Source organism: Pleurodeles waltl, chromosome 3_1 (assembly GCF_031143425.1).
Source record: "Pleurodeles waltl isolate 20211129_DDA chromosome 3_1, aPleWal1.hap1.20221129, whole genome shotgun sequence".
Lineage (NCBI taxonomy): Eukaryota > Metazoa > Chordata > Amphibia > Caudata > Salamandridae > Pleurodeles > Pleurodeles waltl.
Window position 1 is genome coordinate 558,757,624 of NC_090440.1, and position 22,948 is coordinate 558,780,571.

General features: G+C 45.4%; 1 protein-coding gene across 4 annotated transcripts in view; it reads left to right on the top strand.

Moving 5' to 3' along the window:
* Window positions 1–22,948, top strand: part of SPG11 (SPG11 vesicle trafficking associated, spatacsin) — a 579,875-nt gene that overhangs the window by 434,402 nt on the left and 122,525 nt on the right. For all 4 annotated transcript variants that reach the window (XM_069222954.1, XM_069222953.1, XM_069222956.1 and 1 more), the window contains 3 exons: window positions 389–1,142; window positions 12,486–12,631; window positions 15,347–15,545. In XM_069222954.1, coding sequence (XP_069079055.1) covers window positions 389–1,142; window positions 12,486–12,631; window positions 15,347–15,545 — 1,099 coding nt within the window. The remainder of the gene's footprint in view (window positions 1–388; window positions 1,143–12,485; window positions 12,632–15,346; window positions 15,546–22,948) is intronic.

Below are 22,948 nucleotides of genomic sequence, written 5' to 3' on the forward strand. Positions count from 1 at the left end.
TATTTCAGCTGTCTGAGGCAATAAAAGATTCATTTAAGGGTACTGTCCAGTGTCTTCTTTAAGTCTCTCTCCATGGCTATTTATCAATTTCTGTGATTTCAGTAAAGTGCTGCAGTGTCATTGAATATGTGGCAGTTTTATGACTATATCTATCACTTCCTACATAAGTACCTTCTTTACCTGATATCCCTGACTCTTTTGCACTCCACTTCAATTCTGCTGTATGTTTTTCTATTCCTTCCTCTCTCATCAGTACATGCTTTCCTCTCACTTTTACTCTCCCTTCAGTGTTACCCGTCTTCAATGCTCTCATTCTCTCCTTGTATGTATTACAAGTCACTTGTGGTAAGAGTATTTCATGTAATTTTATGTTTTATCTTATCTGCAGCTAACCCAAGACCACAGATTCCTGCAGAGCACAGGCCAGTGGCACAGGAAAAAGGCCAGGATTGACTTCTGGAGGAAATGTCACGAGAGCTTCAGCAGCCATTGCATCTCCAGCAGAGCAGCTTCTTCATTCTTCTCCAGCTATGCTGAAGCCATGCATCTGCCTCCTGAAGGTGGTCGAGCAGATGAGGGTATGGAGGTCATATCTGAGAAGCATCTGCTTCTCTCCATGGCCGGGCACTGGCTGGCAAAGGAGGATCCAGTACCACTGAAGGCTTTAGAAGGACTAGAGCGTGAGATATGGCTGTGCCGCATCGCTCAGCAAACACTCATCACAAATAATGAGTGGATCCAGGGTAGGTTTGCCCGACAAATATCTATCGGTGCTGACTTGTCCTTCGATCAGTTGGCCAAGGAGTTTTCATTCTCCAAACTCACAATGCTGAATACTGTAGAGTGCCTGCAGCCAGAATATGTGGCAACATCTGCGGAGGCATCAAGCCTGGGGTGCACTGAGGTGCAGTCACTTAATCACTTGATTGGCCGTCTGTTGGATGAGAGCTGTGTCCATGAAGCCAGTCGGGTGTGCCACTACTTCAGCTTTTATCATCGTGACGTGTCTGTTGTGCTGCACTGCAGGGCTCTGGCTGCTGGGGAGATCACTGTGGATGAGATGCAGCCAGTCCTTCAACAGCTTCTGCGAGACGAGAAAGCTGACCAGACTATGCGATCCAGGAAGAGTTGGCTACAGAAGGGTAAGTGTAGATCACAGTGGGAGAAAAGAGTAAAGATTGAGTTAAAGCTTAGGCTATAAGTGGAGAGGAGGAATCAGCTGCACATAAGTCAGTTTAAACAGTTCAGAATGGATTCAGGAGTGGGCTCTACAGAGATAGGCTTAAATTAGATTGAGTCCACTGTAAAAGAGCAAGTAAAAATTGGGCCTGGAAGGTGTAGCCAACAGGTGTACAAGAATGTTTTGTTGTATGTATGAAGTATATGTATAGTCATAATTGTATGGATCACTGTACAGAGCCAAAAGCAAACATACAGTCATCAAGTGAATGGAGAGGTAGCTGGTTATTAGATATTTACTGCATTGTGATGTAGTGTACTTTAAAGAGGTGTGTCTTTCCTAAATTTGAGCAGCCTTTTGTGGTCCTTATGGATTTGGTAAGTTGCTCCAGATCCTGTGTACATAGTTGGAAAAGCCTGCTGTCTTGATTTTTTTTTAACTCTTCTCCATTATGATGGTGCTCTGGCTATCAGTGTGCTGAGAGCCAACACAGATGGTGAGCTTGTCTGCAAGATAAAAACTAAAAAAACTTCACACTTGTATAGCGCACTACTCACCCGTTAGGGTCTCTAGGCGCTGTACGCATACCGCTGTGGAACCCTTCCTGGCTTTTCCTTATGAAGCGCCCACTCCTGGGCAACCCCCAGGGTGAAGCCAGGCATCCAAGCGCTGTCAGGGCCGTTGTGGATATTATGCAAGCTATTGCCCAGAGTTACAGAGTGGGACCCATTAATTAGATTAGGCACGGAGGCGAGAATTATCCTGTCCAAGGGAATTGAGCCCAAGACCCGCCGAGGCAGGGATTGAACCCTGGTCCCGGGCCAGATCTCTGCATCAGGGTCTGCCGCTCTAACCATTGTGCTACAAGATAAGAGGGGATGTTGTTCATGATAGCTTTGTAAATGATGCTACTGGTTTTGAAAATGGTGTGGGTTGGCAAGGTGAGCCAATGGCGTCCCATCAGGACGGGAGTAGTGTGATCATATCTCGTCAGGTCCTGGTTGAGACGTCCTCCAACGTTTAGGATACCCTGACGGGATGCCATTGTGGAGTTGGGGAAGCCATGGAAGAGGGCGTTAACCACTGTCTAGATGGGAGTGTATGAGCCCTTAAACAGCATTTCTGAAGTCACTTTCTGAAAGAAACAGTTTCACTTTCTTTAGACTAAGAACTGGTACCAGGCTGTCTTGGTGGTTTCGGTAGTATGTTGCTTGAGGATGAGGTTGGTGTCCCGGGTGAAACAGTGACCTGGCATTAGGGAAAAGTTGGGGTTCAAAGATGTCAAGGTTCATGTCATTAGTACAGATTTGTACTTTTCCTTTCTTTTTGTTCTTGGCAAATAAGAGGAATTCTGTCTTGGGTGGGTTGGGTTGAGTTTCAGGTAGCCGCAGGATATCCAGGTCTGCATGAGGTGTAGACACTCTTTGAGATGTGGGATGTCTGGAACAGGGAGACTTTCAGGTAGACTTGTGTATCCATTGTTGAACCAATGTGATTTAGCTGCTAGTGAGTAAGTGTACACCATCCAAAGTTGTCAGAAGGCGGTTGCTCCGTCAGGTACACCTTACGCCAGTGAGGAGTACTAGGCTAGGGCATAGCCATGGGTTGACTGAAATATGATGAGGGCACACCATACTTGAGGAATCAAGACATATGTCCCTACATATTACTAGTAACCACCATAGGGCTTGGCAGTTGATATAATTGTAAACAACATGCCATCACAGGGAATTAATTCCAACAAAATTATTATTACACTAGCATCATTTTGATATAATACTGTGCGAACATAGATTTCTTCAAGCAGAGGACATTTTGGAACAAAATAAAGATTGGCCTATGTTGCAAGAGTAAACATTTAACAGGTTCATTATGGTTACATCATCAGCATCCCAGGAATAAAATAAGGATATCTGATAGAGACGTTTGTCTGGTGTGTCTGTGTTAACCATGCCGGATGTGATGTGCATGCTCCCTATATAGGTGCCCCCCTCGCTGACATCAGTTTTTTTCTTTCCATGAAATCAGCACAGATCTGGTGAGAGCTACCTCAGTCCATTTTTTGGGACAATTTTTCAACCTATTGTCAAAATTCTTTTGTGTTTAAGCCCCTAGTGTGTGATAGAAATGTCCAATGAAATCCCTGTAGGGTGGAAACCCTTTGGATTCTGTCACAGGCAGATGGCAGATGTCTGTGTAAACTCCCACCTGGTTTGCATTTGTGCCTGGAGCCAGGACATGGCTCCACGGCCTGCCCCTACTGTTGATGGGTGAATGTTAAAGTGGTTCGGGAGTGATCCCTGAAGCTTTTGGTTGCACCTCGCCAGTTAACTCTGGCTTTTCAGGTCCCAGTCACAGAAGGTCACGAGCCTGCTTGCCGAGCCATGCTCGAGGATCAGCATCATGCTCAAAGTCTTTGTCAGGTAAGTCACACAACAAATCCAGAAAGTCCAAGAACTTGAAGTGCCCTTCAGCTTCGCTGTGCTGTTCAAAGTCTTTGGATGAGACACAGGAACAATGCCACAAATGTAGGCCTCGCTCCCATGCGTCAGCCACAGAGGCTGAGTCTGGATCCTCTCTGTGCCTCCCAGAATTTCCCAGAGCCAGAGTGACCCCCTCTCAGCTGAAGGAGTTTTATGACGCCATGAACCTCATATTTGGGTGAGCCAACCCTTCTGGAGCACATTCAGGCCCCCCTGGTGCTAGTCAGGTCCTTTGGATCCATTCCTGGATCATTATTGGCTCTGGTTCGAGACCACAACTTTACCTGCAGTCTGTTCCAGTGGTGCGTCAATGCCCCTGGGCAGCACCTATCCCATCATTCCCCCTTGGCAGCATCGACCCCCATCATTATACCCACCACTGAAACAGAGTCAGATTACGTCACTGGACATCAACTCCAGTACCGGCCAGAATTCGACCCTTTGGGTCTGAGAAAGTGCCTCCTTTTACTCATAGACCCAGTGGGAATATGATTAGGGCAGATACGAGGAGTCCTATGTTATCCGGACCCCATGGAAGAGCCCTAGGATAACTGTACAAAAAACTAGCAGATGCCAGTGGTCTAGACAGCTCTCTATGCAGTGGCTTAGTTTCTCCTCCTATTGTGGCTACGGAGGAAGGGGCTTCATTTGCCATGGTGACGAAGAGGGCGGCTGAGGTCCTGGACCTTACACTACCCTCTTTGGCAGTCTTGACAGAAGTGCTTCATCTGGGAGTTGCCCCTTCAGAACCTATTCTCCCCTTTAATGAAGCCCTCACTGATGTCCTGCTTAGGGAATGGGTGAAGCCCTGAACAGGGGCTTTGGTGCAAAGGTTGATTTCCTGCTGCCATCGCTCTGTTCCTGGGGACCCAGCTTTCCTCACCCAGCAGCTCTCCCTGGAGAGTTTTGTTGTCCAGGTGTCTGTGTCCAAAGTCAACCCTGCAGGGTTCCCAACCACACCACTTGATAAGCTGGGCACCCTTGGTAAGAGGATTTTCTCTTCAACTAGCATTGCACTGCAGTCTGTGAACAGCATGTTCCTCTTTGGCTGATACTCCCACATAGTTTGGGAGTCAGTTGCGCATGTGCTGCCCATGGTCTCGGAGGAGGCCCGAGTCATACTGCCCTATACTATTGCCAGTGGCAGGGATGCAAAAAGTACAGATGATGGACGGAATGCAGAACAAATCAAACATTCACCCCCCAGTCACAGATCTGGGTTTAATCCATCGTTTTTGTTTGGCTTGCCATTCCATTCCAGTTTGGACCCAGCCATATGCAAATCAGTCTCGACCCTGTTCCTCAAGGGTACAGTCCAGCCCGAACTGCCAGACCAGGTCCTCCCTGGACCAGAAACAAGCATCCTAGACCGGTTTCGGGGTATCCCCCCTCATCAGCCAGACTAGCTTGAAACTGGTGGCTTAGTGAGCTTCAGATTGTTCCCTGAGGTTACACCCTTCCATTCACAAAAACCCTGCCGCTCTTGCCACCATCCTCAGACCTGCTGACGAAGGACCACCTCTCCCATCTGCATAAGGAAATGCAGGTATTTTTGCCATAGGAGCACTCGATAGAGTGCTGACATCGGAAGTAGCTTGTGGTTGCCATTCCTGCTACTTTCTGGTGCCACCATAGACTAGACCTGCACCCTCTCAGCTACTTCCTGAAAAAGGAGAAATTCAAAATGCTCACTTTGGTTCAGGTCGTGTCTACCATGGAGACTGGATGGCAACACTGGAGTGGCAGAGTGCCTATTTTCACTTACTTGTCCTCCTAGCCCGAGACATTACCCTTTGATTCATGGTGGGCTACAAGTTCGTTCAGTCTGCTGTGCTGCCCTTTAGCCTTACCTGCACCCATATGGTGTTCACAAAGGCGATGGCAGTGATTGTATCCCATCATCGGATGTCAGGGGTGCCAGTCTTCCTCTACCTTGACGACTGGCTGCTGAAGGCTCAACCCAGGCAGTTGTCACCCTCCTCCAGACAATGGTAGACCCCCTGCATTTGCAACATGTCAAAGTCACACCTGACTCCCTCTCAGATGCTCCCTTTCATCTGAGCTATTCTGGATGCAGTGCAGTTCTGGGTCTATCCTAACAGCGAGTGCAGGATATTCAGGGTATGAATTCGATGTTTCAGCCTGTGTCCTGGATTTCAGTGAGAGTGACTCTGAGGTTGCTGGGCCTTGTTGTCTCCTGCATCCTGCTGGTAACACTTTCCCACTGGCATATGCGGGCTCTGCAGTGGGACCTGACGTTTCAGTGGGTGCAGCATCACAGAAGTCTCTCTGACCTGGTCCATCTATCGAAGGAAACTACAAAAGATCTGCAGTGGTGGCTGACAAACCACAATCGGGTCAGCTGCAGGCCCCTCACTTCCCACTCAGTGCCCACACTAGAGACAGAGGTGTCACTCCTGGGTTGTCGTAGCCATCTAGGAGAGTTGGAGATCAGAGGTCTCTCGCAGAGTCTCAACTCCACATCAACATGTTGGAGTTTAGAGTGATCAGCTGGGCAATGAAACCCTTCCTCCCTTCCATCAAGGGAAAGCTAGTTCAGGTGTTGAAGCAAAACATCACTGCGATGTGGTACAGCAACAAACACGAATGAGTGAGGCCGTGGACCTGTGCCTGGAGGCTCTTCAGCTCTGGATCTGGCTCTGAAAAGTCAGAACATTTGCCTGGCCATACAACACCTGACAGGCTCTATGAATGCCAGGACAAATGAACTGAACCATTGATGTTTCATGGATCACAAATGGCGTCTCGATCCTGAGATGGTGCAAGGTATCTTCTGTGATTGGAAATAACCTTGGTTATATCTATTCGCCACAGCTGAGAGCGTTCAATGTCAGCACTTCTGTACCCTGGAGTTTCCAAGGCAGCTTTCCCTTGGAGGCACATTTTGTCTCCAGTGTAATTCATGCCTCCTGTACACCTTCCTACTGACACCACTCCTGTCCAGAGTTCTCAAGAAAATCACGAATGATCAGACCCAAGTCATCCTTGTGACTCTGGATTGGGTATGAAGTGTATGGTATCCTGAATTCCTGAACATGAGCATTGGTTCTCCGACCAGGCTGCCTCTTCTGGTGGATCTCCTGTTGCAGCAACAGGGCAGGGTCCTAGACTCAAATCTGCACACACTCTTCCTTCATGCATGCAGATTGGACGGTAGCAGATTAAGGTGGTCATTCTAACCCTGGCGGTAAAAACCGCCAGGGCGAATGACCACGGGAGCACCGCCAACAGCCTGGCGGTGCCCCTTAGGGCATTCTGACCGCGGCGCTTTGGCCGCGGTCAGTGCAGGAAAACCGGCGGTCTCCCGCCGGTTTTCCGCTGCCCGTCAGAATCCTCCAAGGCGGCGCAGCATGCTGCGCCGCCTTGGGGATTCTGACACCCCCTACCGCCATCCTGTTCCTGGCGGTTCGCCCGCCAGGAACAGGATGGCGGTAGGGGGTGTCGCGGGGCCCCTGGGGGCCCCTGCAGTGCCCATGCCAATGGCATGGGCACTGCAGGGGCCCCCGTAAGAGGGGCCCGCTTGTATTTCACTGTCTGCATAGCAGACAGTGAAATACGCGACGGGTGCAGTAGCACCCGTCGCACCTTCCCACTCCGCCGGCTCGATTACGAGCCGGCTTCATGGTGGGAAGGTCGTTTTCCCCTGGGCTGGCGGGCGGCCTTTCGGCGGCCGCCCGCCAGCCCAGGGGAAAACTCAAAATACCCGCCGCGGTCTTCCGACCGCGGTACGGTATTTTGGCGGCTCCCGCCGGGCGCGCGGTGACCGCGTCCGGCGGGAGTCAGAATGACCCCCTAAGTCTTTGACCTCCCTTCAGAAGTCTGCAAACTCATTCTGGCAGCCATGAGTACCTCAACTAAGACCATACACGCCTACCATTTGGACAGGTTTGTGTTGTGATACCCTGCCAGACATGTTGATCATCTTTCTGCACCCGTTTTGGTGGGGGTGTTTGATCACTAGCTCGGCAAGACTTTGATTGAGCACAGATAAAGGGTAGCAAAAATATCACACTGCTGACTTTCTTCGCTCCACCCTACCCTTCCTAAGAGGAGAAGATACTCCATCGCCTGGACCTAAAAAGAGAGTTGTCATTCTACATTGATCACACCAATGAACCACCGGTGGACGATCAACCTTTTGCTTTCTTGCTGGAGCAAACAAAGGGAAGGCCATGTAGGAACTGGCCATCTTCAGGTGGATAGTGCTTTCCAGTGAAATGTGCTGCGCATTCACCAAAAAGCAACCCCCTGTGGTATTGGGGGCTCATTCCACCACAGTACATTATCTAAATAGATAACCAGGAAGTAATTTCATAAGTTGTACATGCAATACATCCATGACTGTCCTGTTTGGCAAATTACCAGGGTCTTCATCAAGGCAAAATAACATGTGAACAGGTGCACAGAGGTACTGCTTAAAATGTTCTGGTTCCAGTCTGACACCTAGGGAATGTTCTAAGGTAAGCAATCTGCAGCTAGATAGACTCTCTTTAAGGCATTATCAAAGGTAAGTAGCTTATTCTTTAGAACAACCTCTAGCTCATAAAACACAAATCAAATAACAAAGCAGTTACAAGCAGTATATTTATCTAAATAGATAACCAGGAAGTCATTTCTTAAGTTGTATATGAAATACATCCAGGACTGTCCCGTTTGGCAAATTAACAAGGTCTTCATCAAGACAAAATAACACGTGAAGTGAATAACTGCTTCACTCAGGAAGTTACAAAAACAAACCAGTGGTGCACACCAAGCAAAGCAATATCTCTACTTAAGAGATAGTCAAATATCTTGAAGAAACCAATTAACATATCATAATAAATTCCCCTAGAATGCTTGTTTGGTCCTCTCTCTTCCTTAAATGAACTAAACATTCATAAATCTGACCAGAACATACTGTAAACAAATATACAACTAACCAAAAGATGAATATGTCCATGCGAATATAAGTTTTAATACAAAAAGGAAAAATCTTCTTAAATACATAAACATATATATACAAAACATGAAGAAAATAAATGAATAGCCATCAGCCGACACGTGTTTCGTCCTGACTGGACTTCTTCAAGGCTGAGAAAATCACAACAGACAACAATCAATACACGACAAACATATATATACAATTTTACACAAAAGTTAAAACCTATTTACATTTTATCCTATTGTTTTCCAAAATCACCAAACAAAGGTATTCTTTTGGTCAGTTAGGTGTCCAACATATTCTATACAAATCATATTTATAATATTGATTTGAATCTAAACCAGAAACTACACAGGAAGAGAAGAGAACCACCACCACATAGTTTTAGTGGCAAAGTGTTATTTAATGTCCAAAGATATAGCATAGAATACTCCCCAAAAAATTGGTATATCAAAGCCATATCCAAAGTTCAACATGCCACATGCACACCCAAGTGTGAAAAGACTTCTTTTGTTGGCATTCTAACAGTTCATATCTAGAATTCATATTTAGTTAATATTAGACCGCTCAATGCCTCAAGTGACCCCTCCTTATACCATGGTGTAGAATAATTATGTACCTTTGCTCACTTCTATGTCCGTTATATTCATATCACATCTACCATACTCTATAACAAGAGGGGGGAAAGAAAAAAATACTATTTCATTAACCTCCTTTTGCTTTGTCCAAAATACTCCTAAAAAATGTGGAAGTTACTCATTATAATGCCATTACTGACCTGTTTCAAAACCACAATCAATCACATCTTTTCCTTCTTCATAATCAATTTAAATACTGGACATTGCTAGTTTCGTCTATTGGTGAGTCAACTGGAATAAAGACAAATAAAATATCTCTAGTAACCTTTCTACAAAACCAAATAGCCTTTAGTTTCTATCTACGTCCATTCACCTAACAGAATTTATATCAGTGTCTCCATAGTTTCCAACAATAAAACAAACACATTAATATGGCTCAATTTTTCCATTACTTACACTAAATACCATTACCAACTAACGTGCTATTAACTTACCTATTCACCCCTCTTTCTATTCTTTTTGTTTACTCTCCAAGCCCGTCTGCTGATAAATCTCGGCAAAGAAACGTCGAGGGAAGTATGTGCCTCCTGTGAGTCTTCTGTGGGCCCGAAAATCAATATGAGCCCTTCGCCGGCATTAGTGCATGCCGCGTTCTAGGGGAATTTATTATGATATGTTAATTGGTTTCTTCAAGATATTTGACTATCTCTTAAGTAGAGATATTGCTTTGCTTGGTGTGCACCACTGGTTTGTTTTTGTAGTATTAGAACGGGTTTACTTAGAAACTCGGTTTTACACATCAGGGCAACGATGTGTTTCAGTGTATGAGCACCCATAAGTTTCTTCTTACATAATTCGAATGTGCATTGATTTCAACTAATGAGTTGCCATTTGTTTTTGATCACTCAGGAAGTTGATAGTCAATGACAGTGACAATAACATTGGAAATCAAAAGTTGTCCTTTGTATGATCATTAAAATTATGTGGGTCGACAGTGCTGGACTAGCTGCTAATTTATTGTAAAACATTCTTATTGTAATACTCTAATTTTTCTGTTCTTTGATATCATTGTTCACTGGTTCAGCTCTGCAGTGGATCCCAAAAACTACAGAAGCAGTGCCAAATGTGACACTCCCCATTTAATAACCATCTTCATTATTATTTATTTATATTTTCACATTATTCTATGCATATATATGACGGCAACCAGTGCATGTCTCTTTTTTTTCTTTTCTTTGAATTTTATGTACTGCCTGTAATGGGACATGGTGTACAATTGTGGAATACGACTAATGTCATTAAGTCCAGATAGGCTACAGCATAGCCAGAATTAGCTGACCACAAGTATGTGGATGGATAGTGCCTTTTACAGGTGCTGCAAACACAAGTAATATGGGTTGGATCATCATGAATGCCAGGAGGAATTGACTGTGCACTCTAAAGTAGGACAGAAGGATGAGGGCGATCATCTTGAGTAAAAGCAATTCTGATGAGAAGGGAAAGGCCAGGATAGAACAGGATCAGCTAACTGCACAGCGATGAAGGAGCACTGTAGTGAGTAATTGTAGACAACACCAGGGAGCAGAGATAGGTTGGAGAAAGTCAGAAAGAGCCATCACTGCCTTACCTGAATAACCATATTCTTGTAAATCTGTGGCTCTTAGTACATTGTCATTTCATTCAGCTCAGTTTCTCTGAGAAAGTGGGTGGGTTCTGATCTGCCCCAATATGATCACTAAGCTCAGTAAGATGCACTTTTGCATGTCAGGTTTTGGCAATGTATCTGCTCCATCATGGACATCTTTGATAACCTAGTTATGAAATGTGGGTAACCTGAAGTTCCATTTCAATTCATGGTGTCTATGAGATCACATATTCTTTTTGGTAAACATCACTCACTCACTTGTGACCTCAGGCTGGACTCAGCTCTCAGTAATGACCCAGTGGGGTAGAGGGGGCACTGGATTCCAATAATGATTCTGTGGTGGTTCCTGGCTTCCAGTATTGATAAAGCGGGTGTTCACAGAAGTCAAAAGGTTGGAGACTACTGCCCTAGAAGTTATGGAGCACTACAACTTTTTGTCTTAACCCTTCTGTTATTTAATCTACATTTCCTCCTGTGGGAACATTTTAAACAGTCATTTGGCTATACCTTTTTCTTGTATGCCGATCATAGACAAGTAATCCTCAAGATATCTAATAATCTAATTGCCAGTGAGCCTGTTTTCATACTTACATCAGTTTGAAAGTTGGATGAGCAGCAACCAGCTGAAGCTTAATGGAAATTAAACGGAGATACTAGCCCCACTTGTTAAAAAACCTGTCTGCCAATGCCTTTTCTGGCCTCCAGAATTAGGAACTTGTCTGTAACCAGTTTCTCAAGTGAAGTATTTAGGGGTCAGTGAGCAATCTGAACGAGATCTAATTGCCTGGACTAGAGTCGTAGTCAGTGTCTGTTTATTCCATACCCAAGTGCTTAAGAGAATACTCCATCTGTTCACTTTTTCACATAAGGTAATGAGTATGAGCACCACTGTAATGCCTTACATCTGTATCATCAAGCTGGTATTATCTCCAGGCTCCAACTAATTCAATACTCTGTACCAAGAATGATCTTGGGTAGGACTGTCAAAACAAGATCTCATCTCTGCTTTAAGAACTTTACATTGGCTCCCGGTACACGCTAAATACTTTTAAAACCTTTGTATCAGGTTCACAGACCTATGTAGAAGAACCTGGCCATACTCCTTTCTCATTGCTTGCTGTGGTACTGGTCAGTCCACTCCCTTAGGTCAGCAGGTCAGTTACTATCATGTATAGTCAAGTTAATAAACTCAAGATAACAGCCACTCGCTGACGAGAAAGCACATAGCTGTAATGCAGAAGGGCCTTGAAAATGTAACTCTTCAATCCATGAGTTATCTGACTGTGCTCTGACATCAGTAGTTTACTATTTGGCATCAAGGAGCCTTTGGTTGCATGAGTGCTCTATAAAACTCAGTGCAAATACAAAAATACAAATATGTTTCATGTCCTAGAAGAAAAAGAAGAATATGTTTAATATTCTATGCCATTGCACGAGGCTGCTGCATACAGTGTATTTGAAATAAATAGCGTTGTGCTGTGTAGTCGCAGAGTCAAGCAGTACGTATAGCGTTTACTTGATCACTGAGCAAGTCCTTTGGGTCCTGTCGGAGGTGGCTGCATCGTCCTTAAATATCTGAAACCTGCACTAAGCCCAGCTATGTGAAGAAAGCATTCTATTCCCTTGCACTCTAACACTGTTTTTCCCTTTTTTCCAGAGTCGAGTTTGGAAAACCCATCTTCCTTTGTCATCGTGCAGCATCCAGATGCTCAGCTTGTCCAGGATCTCGAGGTGCTCACAGAAAAATGCATCCACGGCAAAAATTACTGCAGGCAAGTGCTGTGCCTGTATCAACTTTCAAAGGTATGTATTTAATGGCCTCATCTCTTCACCAGTCTCAGTGGGTGTTCTTCTGCCAAATTAGTACTACTCTCCCTGCAGCGCATGATGTGTTAAATACTCTGCACATCATACAACAGAGAATTGCTGTTTGAGCCTAAATCTAACCCTTGTGATGTGAAACAGTAGAAATCAAGTACCAGTGTTGGACCCCCACAGCACTGCAGGTTTGTCACACGTGCCAAACTTATTCTGCCCGCCAGGCAAACTTTTTTGTTTCAAGAAAACAGATTCCCAAAGCGTAAGTTTTTTGGGTTTTTTTCTAAACAAAAAGCAAATGGCCTCGACCGGCAGCAAGTTTACACTAATGGGGAGGTGGTCATTCTCCATCTTCCCTGCATCTGTCAGTCGTACCTCACATGGTGGTAATGAGGAGGGAAAATCAGTCGTGTTCCCTCCACCTTCAATAGGGTCAGATGACGGGCAATGTGGCCCCTCAGCCCTTTGGTGGACAGGCCACCAGGCCAGATGTTTAAACTAGCGGAGCCAGCAGAGTCCTCGCCCCTGTAAACACAATGCTGACTCTAAATACAGCTGAGGAATCATAACTTTTGCGAGGGGGGAACACACCTGATTTACAGCATATTTGCTGCTCAAACAAACTCTAAATGAGGCCCTTAGATCTACATGGCCACGAGGTGACCGTGTAAATATTGATTGTATGAAGACAACTTAGATAAGTTGTTCCGATCTCTACTGATGGACATATTGTTCATTTTAAAAAAGCAGTAATATGGGCCGTGCTTATCTGTCCATCACCAGTATGAGAAATAACTTAACTCTCTTGCCTCTAGAGTCCATCAAGGTGCTTATTAAATGAGGTGCTACAGAAAGCAAACTCATTTTGCTGCCTGCCATGAATTTCCAGATCCCCAGAATCACAAAGCTTTTGGCATTTGCATGTTACCCCATGAGACCCAGAGGAGAGCATGCCAGTACTGAACCATGTGATGGCTGGGTGACGAGATTGTATGCTGAAGATACTTGAAATTACCAGTTGATTGAACATATGTTAATGAAACTTAAATTTGGAATACATAATTGTTTTTTTATGGTAAACTCTGACACATGAAGCTCCTTTGCAACAAAAAAACAGCAGCCCAAGCATTTCAGGTCAAATGAATTGCTGGCTTTTTGAATTTCTTCAGTTTACTGTTCTTCACATAATCTATTTTAGTGAAGCTTGCCAAATTTAATTATAGTTTACACTCTCATATAATAGTAAATCTGTTCACTTGTGCATTTATTAATACTTTTTGGGAAGATCTAGGTAAATGGGTTTCTAACATGTGCGTTAATCTTACATTAAGCTTTCTGTATACTGTATACTTTTTCTTTTGATTTCTTGTACAGTGTATAGTATTTTGTCAGGTTTAGACTTAATGGTGTGCTGTGTGCTGTGTGTCTTAGGGGTAGAACATGATTGTTGATTACTGCCCAAATTGATGGTCTGACATCGTGGCCCTTAGAGGAATGAAGGTTTAAGTTGGCCTTGCAAGTATCGGGGTTTGTGCCCTGCAGGTTGCATACATGTCTTTGCGGCGTGGGGCTGACCCACTGAGCTATATTGCTATGATTAGATCCTGTGGTCCTGTGACTTGCACTTTGATCTGTCCAACAGATGCAAGGACCCTGGGCTGTCTTGCTGGGAGTCGGACCTATAGCCTGCAGATTGCACACAGTGTACTTTAGGTGACATTTTAACAACGGGGCCTATTTTCCTGTATTTGTTACTGAAGTGTTCCAGATGTACATAGGTCTCTGGGCTATCTCACGAGCTGGTGCATTTGTTTAACAAATGTGAACACGAATATGGCTTTGTGGGCTTAAGTACCTTCTATGGAGAACTTAAAAGTTACAGGTTCAGCTCTCTTTGTGCTTGTCTCAACATTTCTTCTTTCTTGAGATTCGTAAAGTGGATAATACTGATTTGGGTGATGGCACATATTGGTTGTGGTCCTGCTAAACTGGAAGACTCTGAAAAAACCTACACTCAACTCCCAGGAGCTATCGCTAACAAATAGACAAACTGTTTGCATGTGTAAATGCTTGTTAGGTATAGTTGTTGCTAGACCTAGTCTGGCAAGAATACGGCTGGATAGTAATTTGCTACATTGTTTGCTTGACTGTTAACTATAGAACAGTCAAAAATAATTTTCAAAGGAATTGACAACTACTACAGACCGCTTTGACTAATGGGTAACTCCTTATGCAGATGTGAAGAAGGGAAATGTAATATTAATTCTGTTATTATTTCTTGAAGTGTTTTCAAATGTATTTAGATTGGTGCACTGCATATGCTACTTCTTGGTATTTGTTAGACCTGAATGTGGATATAGAAAGGTTACTCTTTGATATAATGCTGTGTGAATTTCAGGTATGATGTCCTCCCTTTACTTAGATAAACAAGTATAGATTTCCATTACATTTCAAAGCTTGTATATTATTTTAGTTACGGAGTCCTGGAACAGTGATGGAGGTATTGAGGTTTGGATTTGGGGAGAGGAGGTTAAAAAGTTGTGTGTATGGGAGGCTGTTTTATTTGTATGTAAGCATCATACCCTTACATAGTTGCATCCATGAAAAGGCACTGCTTGTCCTCCCTTCACATGGTTGTGTGACATTTGAGTTTCTTTTTTCCCTTCCTGGACTGTAACAGTTCCTTATTCTTGATTGCAGGAGCTGGGCTGCACATACAGTGAAATTTCGGCACAAGACTCTGACCAGCTGCTGCGGGCCATCCTGTCCTCTCAGCAACCAAATACTTGTGAGAAAGCCCAGGCCTTCATAAGTACCCAGGGTCTGCAGCCACAAATGGTAGCAGCGCTTGTGGCAGATGAAATTCTCCGACAACTGCAGGCCTCCTGTGACAGCAGAGGTGAGGCTTCTTGAGATCTGGCCTCAAGGTGTTCTGTTTGGCAGATGCACAGGAATGGTTCTCCAGTGTACTGATGGTTGTAAAAATAGGAAATATCAGCCTTTACGAAGGACATGCTGAAGGGATGTAAGGGGGGGTAATAAAGCTTAGTAGAGGAGATATCCAACTAGAATAGCCACATTGATGGAAGTACTTGACCATCTTAGGAGTCTTCATCCTGAGGGAAGTCGCAGAACATGAAATTAAATGAGGTACTTCATAGTAAGTGCATACATGCATTCTCGAGCATAGGCTTTCACAGATTATTAGGCTGTAGCTACTGCCATCAATTGAAGGATGTTATGTTTTGTGTTTTCTGATGGGCTCAAATCATAAAGAAGTTGAGAGAAAAATTACAGTGTTTCTACTATATGCATGTTCACATCAATTTTTCCCCTCGCAGTAGGATTTTGAGCTCTCTGTTGAGCAAGTTTTTTATCTAGGTGGTCATTAAACATACTATTCACCTGCATTTTTATTTTGTTTTCCAGCCCTTACTTGTACTTACTCCTTTTTACACTTTGGATGTCTGTTTTTGTTACAGATCGAATAATAGCCCTTTCCCATAGTAACTACGATGCTCATATACATTAGCTTCTTCAACATGGCTATACAAGGTCATCACCACACTCTGACCCGTCACTCCTGTCCTTTTTTCCTGCTTTGTGTGGTTCTCATTGCTGAGCTCTGAATGCACTTATGCATTTTCTTCTAATTTTCCATTTCGGATTTTTACCAGCAATCTGTGTACTTTTAGCTCCTTCTTCATCTCAGTGCATTTACTACTGCATTAAAGATGTGGTTCTTCTACTGAGCACAGTTTATAAAGAATCTTCCAGAGTATTTCAGGGCTGACTGGAGGGAAGGCACAGGTTCTGAAATGGATTAGGGGGGGAACACCGCACAGAAAGACTGGTGAGATCCTAGCATAAGCTGAGGTTAGCTTGGCACTAGTTGACATAATTATTGGAGGACTGCAGTTGTCATTAGCTATAAGTGAGGCCCAGAATGACAATTCTTAGGGTCCTCAGATCATGCTAATGTCCACTACTTAAGTGACACTAACACTTTACCCATTTACCCTAAGCCATGCTTTCCTGTGTGTCACAGATTGTTTCACGTTTAGTCCTATTTTGTTTTCCTTGAGCTTCTGTCCCCTTACCCCAATGTTTTTGATGAGATAAAATGATATATCACCCAATTTTCGTACAGGCTGGTAGGCACCATAGCAGCCCACTTAATTAACAGACTGTTTATTTGCAGTGGAATCCTAGCCATGTGGCTTTAGTAGAATGAGAGTGGAGATGGAAACGGCCATAATGCAATCTAAAATACCTGGATTAATTTGGTATACAGTGTAACTTTTATTGTTGAGGTAACTAAAACTTCACAGCAAGAATGACATTTTACTCCATTGAGTGCTTAAACTCTCCAATTCAGAAGGTTTCTGATTTTTTTCATTTTTTTAAAATATTACATCAAAGACAGTAGAACTTCATCAGCTTTGGATTTTTCATAGATTCATATGCTTGTACATTATGCAGTGTGCAATACAGCAACTAACACTGAAAACAAATTGAAAATCTCCATCCCCTTCTTTTATGACCAGACTCTGAGCAATGAAGTAGCTGAGCTCTGGCTTTCAACCCTCCTCAAAGTCTTTGTCAGGGCCAGTCTGCGCCCCACCCACTCCTAATGCCAGAAAGCCTTGTCATTCATTTGCCACACGCCGATGCTGCTAGCTCCTTTCATGCAACTATTGAAGCTGTTTGCTAATTAGCTTTCCGTGCCACTTGCTAGTTTTCCTGCACCCTCCACGTTGCACACTTACACCAGTTGCACCCAGCACCCTACTAACTCACAACCACTCACCCCTGACTCCCATCTCACCATGCCCCACAGTATCCGCTGCCTCACCAAATACACCACTGAAGTCTGGAACCTACTAAACAAACACTCACTAGACCGGCTCCTCCTCACGGAAACCTGGCTGAACCCACGTCTGCCTCCGACATCGCCCCAGCTTTCTCTTCTGGCTACATGATTGCCAGACAAGACAGACAATAAGAGCCCAGAGGCAGGATTACCATTGTTTTCAAGAACTACATCAGCTGCACCACCACCTCAGAAACTACCTCCAGCAACATGAAGCACCTGACCTTCAGACTCTGAATTACCGTCAACTTCACCTCGTCTGGCACCCTTATCTACTGACTGCGGGGGCCACACTCCAACTCCACCAGCACCTCAAATGAAGCACCGTCAATCTCCTTTGAGACCTACATTTCCACCTGGAAGACCACACCGACATAAACACAACAACTCTACTTGAAGACCTGGGAAACCTTATGCAATATCCTCAGCAGATACAAACCACGAAATGCTCTGTGCTTGCAGACCATATTGATGCCAGTACCAAAAGCAGTAAATAGACTGTTTCCATTCTTTTAAGTGAAGTCTGTTGCCAAAGATTTCGCCTCCCCAGCAGCTAGCTTCACCAGTATCACCCCCTCTCTGGCCCTTTGCATCAAACCAGCCCAGTTCTTCTGCAGCAGGATAACAAACATATGCCACAACTTTGACCCCCAGCCGGACCCTGCTGACCTAGCAACAAGTATCCCCATCTTGAACACAAAAACCATGCTGACAGCCAGCGCCCCAAGCGTGTGATATTTCCAGCGCATTTGGGCCAGCCAGCACAGTTGGAGTTGAAGTGGTGAGGTGTGGCAGAGGCTTCACTCAGAAGGTGGTCTTTGGTGGCATGGCGGTCAGAGCTCTAGGCTGCAGGCTCCTCACACAGAGGCAGCTGGTGTGGCTTGTGCTTCCTAGCGGAGACTCACACTGCAGGCACATTTGCTATTTTGTCTGCTGTGCCTGCCTTCCTACCTGGCCTACGTTTTCACAAACCCCAAGCTGGTTTACAGGGCTCTTAGGGGGGACACGTTGGGGAGATACCACTGCTTGCAACTTGCGGTACAGTACTAAAGCCCTGCAGCTGGCATAATCACTGTCACCACTGTCTCTGTTTCCTTTCTCCAGGCCCCGAAGCGCCTCATTTTGCAGATTGCTCTTGACTTCCCACTCCTTGAAGGGTGTACTCTGGGGGAGACAGTTAGACAACAAGGCAACTTAGAAGTCCAGTAGTCCTGCAGCCTGTATTTTGCCCTGCTGGCCCAACTCATTAGTGTACACAACGCCTACATAAAGGATGTTAATCTTCATTGCTACATATCTAAGCAAACTGCTCGGCACAGGCTGCAGGTCATTCAGACTTAAGAGAGCCTGGGGCTAGCTCGGGATTCTACAGACATAGAAACAGTCTAATAGTTTAATCTGGGAGATCCAAGGAAATAAGGCATTACAATTTAATCAAGAGCAATTTGTTTTCAGACTGTGTAGGTGGGAGCTATTTAAGAGCCACAAGCCAACCAAAATCAGCCGAAACAAGCAAGCATCCCTTTGCGAAATGTGCAAAACTAGGGGTCCTGCTGTAAACCAGAACCGCAGGAGAAAAAGAGCCCCGACGATGAACAGGAACATAGTACAGACCCCGCCAACTATAATAAATGTTTCCCAACAATCAAGTATAGTAGATTTAGCAGTAATGGCACATCTCAACCTAGAACCGAGCTCCTCACAGCCCAGTATTACAACAAAGTCTCTGCTTAGCTCCATCATGATCATCCACTCACAGGGGAGGTTCTTGGATGATCTGCTAGCCAAGGATGGGGTTTCCGAGACTTACAGTCCAGAGGACCTTAGAACCGAAGGGGGGGTATTGCAATAAGAGAGGCCAGCGGAATTACAGTAGGACTTCCATTACCAATTATAAATCCAAATGTAAGAACGTTATCCCATGAGCAACCATTGGGCATGAAACCTAAACCCACAACTGACCCCATAGAGGAGGGTTTAATTGGAACTGGCAAGACAGTGTCTCTGAAATCCTCATTGGAAATTGACGATCTGTCCTGTGTGATATGCTGAGTAGAGGAGGAGGAGGCTGTCCAGCAAACATCAGGTGCAATTGGGGCACCAAACATTAGAGCTGGAAGGTTATGTGAATCCCAGTTCAGACCCAGAATCAGCTATCTTGCGGGGGGAATGGATTGTACAGGTAAAGCCAAAGGGAGCAAAACCACACATGTTGCATGTGGTAAAGGCTCTGAGCTTGACAATTATACTCTTTTTATTTAATTATTTATTCTTATTTTTCTTTTTTAACCAATTTTTATTAGTTTTCCAAGACTGTATTACGAATCTTTATTTATTTTTTTAACATGTTTTTATTGACTTTTTGATAGAATCATACATTTCAATGCACACAGTTGGCAGCAATACTAGGATGTTGTCAGCTATAGTAACTTGCTGGACTCTCGATGATTAAACTTAACAAACAACTAGTAACTTTCGTCAACCTCCAGGACCGCGCAGTTGGTCTATATTTTCGAGCAACGGGGCTCCCACTCGGGGAAGGGGGGGTAGCAGGGGAAGGGAGGGGTGTCCTGTTGTTCCGTGGAACCTATATCTGTTAGTTGGGCGTAGTGATCTGTGTGTGCTACTTGACTTGCGTGTGCTCGGAAATGTTGTATGTTAATATTAATGTCAAGGCGCTGTTGGCAGGTGTATGCGCATCCCCTGGTTCGCTGTCGCTGGAGCTAAGCCCGGGGCTATCTAGGTAATTGCAGCTATCTACGGTTCAAGGGGGTCTTTCGTCGTTCTTTGCCTCTAGTTTGGAGACCAAAGTGCCCCAGGCTTCGCAGCCTGAGTGCCGCAGTACCCCCCGCGCCAATTTCGTTAGTACCTGATATTCAGCATGTGCCCAGCGGAGCGTGAGAGTGAGCCAGGCCCCGAGGTCAGGTGCCTTGGGGGCCTTCCAGTTCATGGCTATCAGTCTTTTGTACATTGCATAAGCCAAGTCTACAAATCTGTGCATATGTTTGCTTCTTTTCGTCCTTGTCCTGAGGCCAAGTAGACAGGATTTGGGATTCACGTCCAGGTCTAGGCCAGTCATTTCCGACAGTACTGTGGTCACCCCAGCCCATTCCCCCCGCAACCGCGGGCATTCCCAGACCATGTGATAAAACTGTGCTGCCGGGGTTTTGCATCTGGGGCAAGTTGGGTCCGTCCCGGGAAACATACGTTTAATCCTGGCTGGGGCCAAGTATGTCTGATGTAGGTAATTAAACTGTGTGTATAGGAATCTGGGGTTTCTTGAGACTGCACGTGTGTGACTCAGGGCTTTTGGCCATTCTGTCTCTGAGATCGAGGCAGGCAGTACGGCGTTCCACCTCTCCCAAGCCTTCTGCAGATTTAATTCCGGGGGCTTGTTCAGAAGTTTATATGTATTTGAGACTGCTTTTACTCGGGTATTGCAGCTCAGCATATGGTGCAGAGTAGCGGAGGTGCTTGGTTCGGAGTCCCCAGACGCCCATGTGTTTCTAATGGCGTGGCATATTGCATGGTATGCCAGAAATTACCCTGGGCTGATCTCTGTAAGGGCCTGTATGGCTTCGAAGGACATTAGTTTTCCTTCCTCGAAACATTCTCCCACTGTGTGGTCGAATGAGATCCGGCTTCCACCCATCCTGGGAGCCCTTCTAGTGGTAGGAGCGGTGAGTAGGGAAGTTTTTTGGCATCTTTTTGGATGTACTTCTTCCAGCATGCGTGTGCTGCTGCCATCAGTGGGTTTACACGTATGCTTTTGATTTGTTTGTCCATAAGCCACTCAAGTAGGGGGACTCCCTGAAGTCGGGTTTTCAGCCAGGTCGCTTCTGCTGAGCTGGGTCTATGGATCCAATTTAAGATCCACTGCAGCTGTGCGGCCGCGGAATAGAGCTCAAAGTTAGGAGCGCCCAGTCCACCCGCCGCCACCGGGTGATGTAGTGTGGTGAGTGCGACCCGCCTTCTGCCCTCGCCCCACACCAGCTGTACTAGTGCAGAATTTAAACTGTTGAAAAAGTTTCTGGGGATAAGGATCGGCAGGGCCGCAAAGTAATACAGCAGCCTGGGTGGTACCAGCATGTTGGCTATGGCAACCTTTCCCAGTGGTGAGAGTGGTAGTTTATTCCAGAACCGCATTGAGCTCTTTATAGAGGTCACAGCTCTCCCCAGATTGCCGTCCCTGAGGTCCTCTGCTCTGTGGTAGACGTTGACCCCTAGGTATTTAAATGTGTCGAAGCACCATTTTAATTGGCCTGATGGGGTATTCTCTCGTTTCGCTGAGGGCCAGCTGACCAACGGGAATATGCAGGATTTCCCCCAATTAACTATCAAGCCCAAGATTCCTCCAAACTCCGACAGCAGTGACATCACCGAGGGCAGCACCTCCTTGGTGCTGCGTATATATATCAAGGTGTCATCTGCGTACAATGATATGGTGTGGGAGGTGCCGCTCCGTACCACCCCCCATTCTTCTTTTTTTGCACGGATACGCGCAGCCAGTGGCTCCATCGCCAGGGCGAACAAAAAGGGGGACAGGGGGCACCCCTGTCTTGTTCCCCTGCTAATCAAGAAGCTCTCTGATATGACTCCCCCTATTTTCACCCTGGCCTGTGGGTTAATGTACAGAATGCGTACCCAGCTTATACATTTTGGGCAAATACCCATTCGCTGCATGGTGGCAAACAGAAAGTCCCATTCTAGTGTATGGAACGCTTTTTCGATGTCTAGTGAGATCACCGCTTCCTCATATGCACTCGGGGGGGTGTCGCCCATTACGCTCAGCAGCCTACGAATGTTGAGGAAGGTGTTGCCTTTTGGGATAAATCCATTCTGATCCTCGTGTACCAAAGTGTGCATGTGAGGAGCTAGCCTGTTGACTAGGATTTTACCAAGTATTTTGCAGTCTAGGTTTAGCAGGGACAGGGGTCTGTAGGACTTAACGTCAGTGGGGTCACGCCCCTGTTTCGGAAGGACCACTATCATTGCTTCTCTCATTGTAGGGGGCAGAGTTCCGTTAACCTCTGCTTTTTCAATTACTTTTAGGGGGTGTGCGTTAAGGTGTGACGCAAAGGTGAAATAATATTCTGATGGCAGGCCGTCTGCCCCTGGGGCTTTATTTCTAGGTAATTGTTCAAGGGCCTGGTTGAGTTCACCTAGTGTAATGGGGGCCTCTAGTGTCTCTTTGTCAGTGTGTGTGAGTTGGGGCAGGGAGGAGTCCGCCAGAAAAGACCTGAGTTGTTGGGGAGTGCATGATGTGCGTGTAGTGTAGAGTTGTGTGTAGTATTCCCTGAACACAACGTTTATTTTTTCCTGCGTGGTTACTAGTACGCCTGCACCTATCCCTATTGCCCCAATTGGAGGGCATTGCCGTTCCTCCCGTAGGAGCCATGCGAGCAGCCTACCCGATCTATTGCCATCAG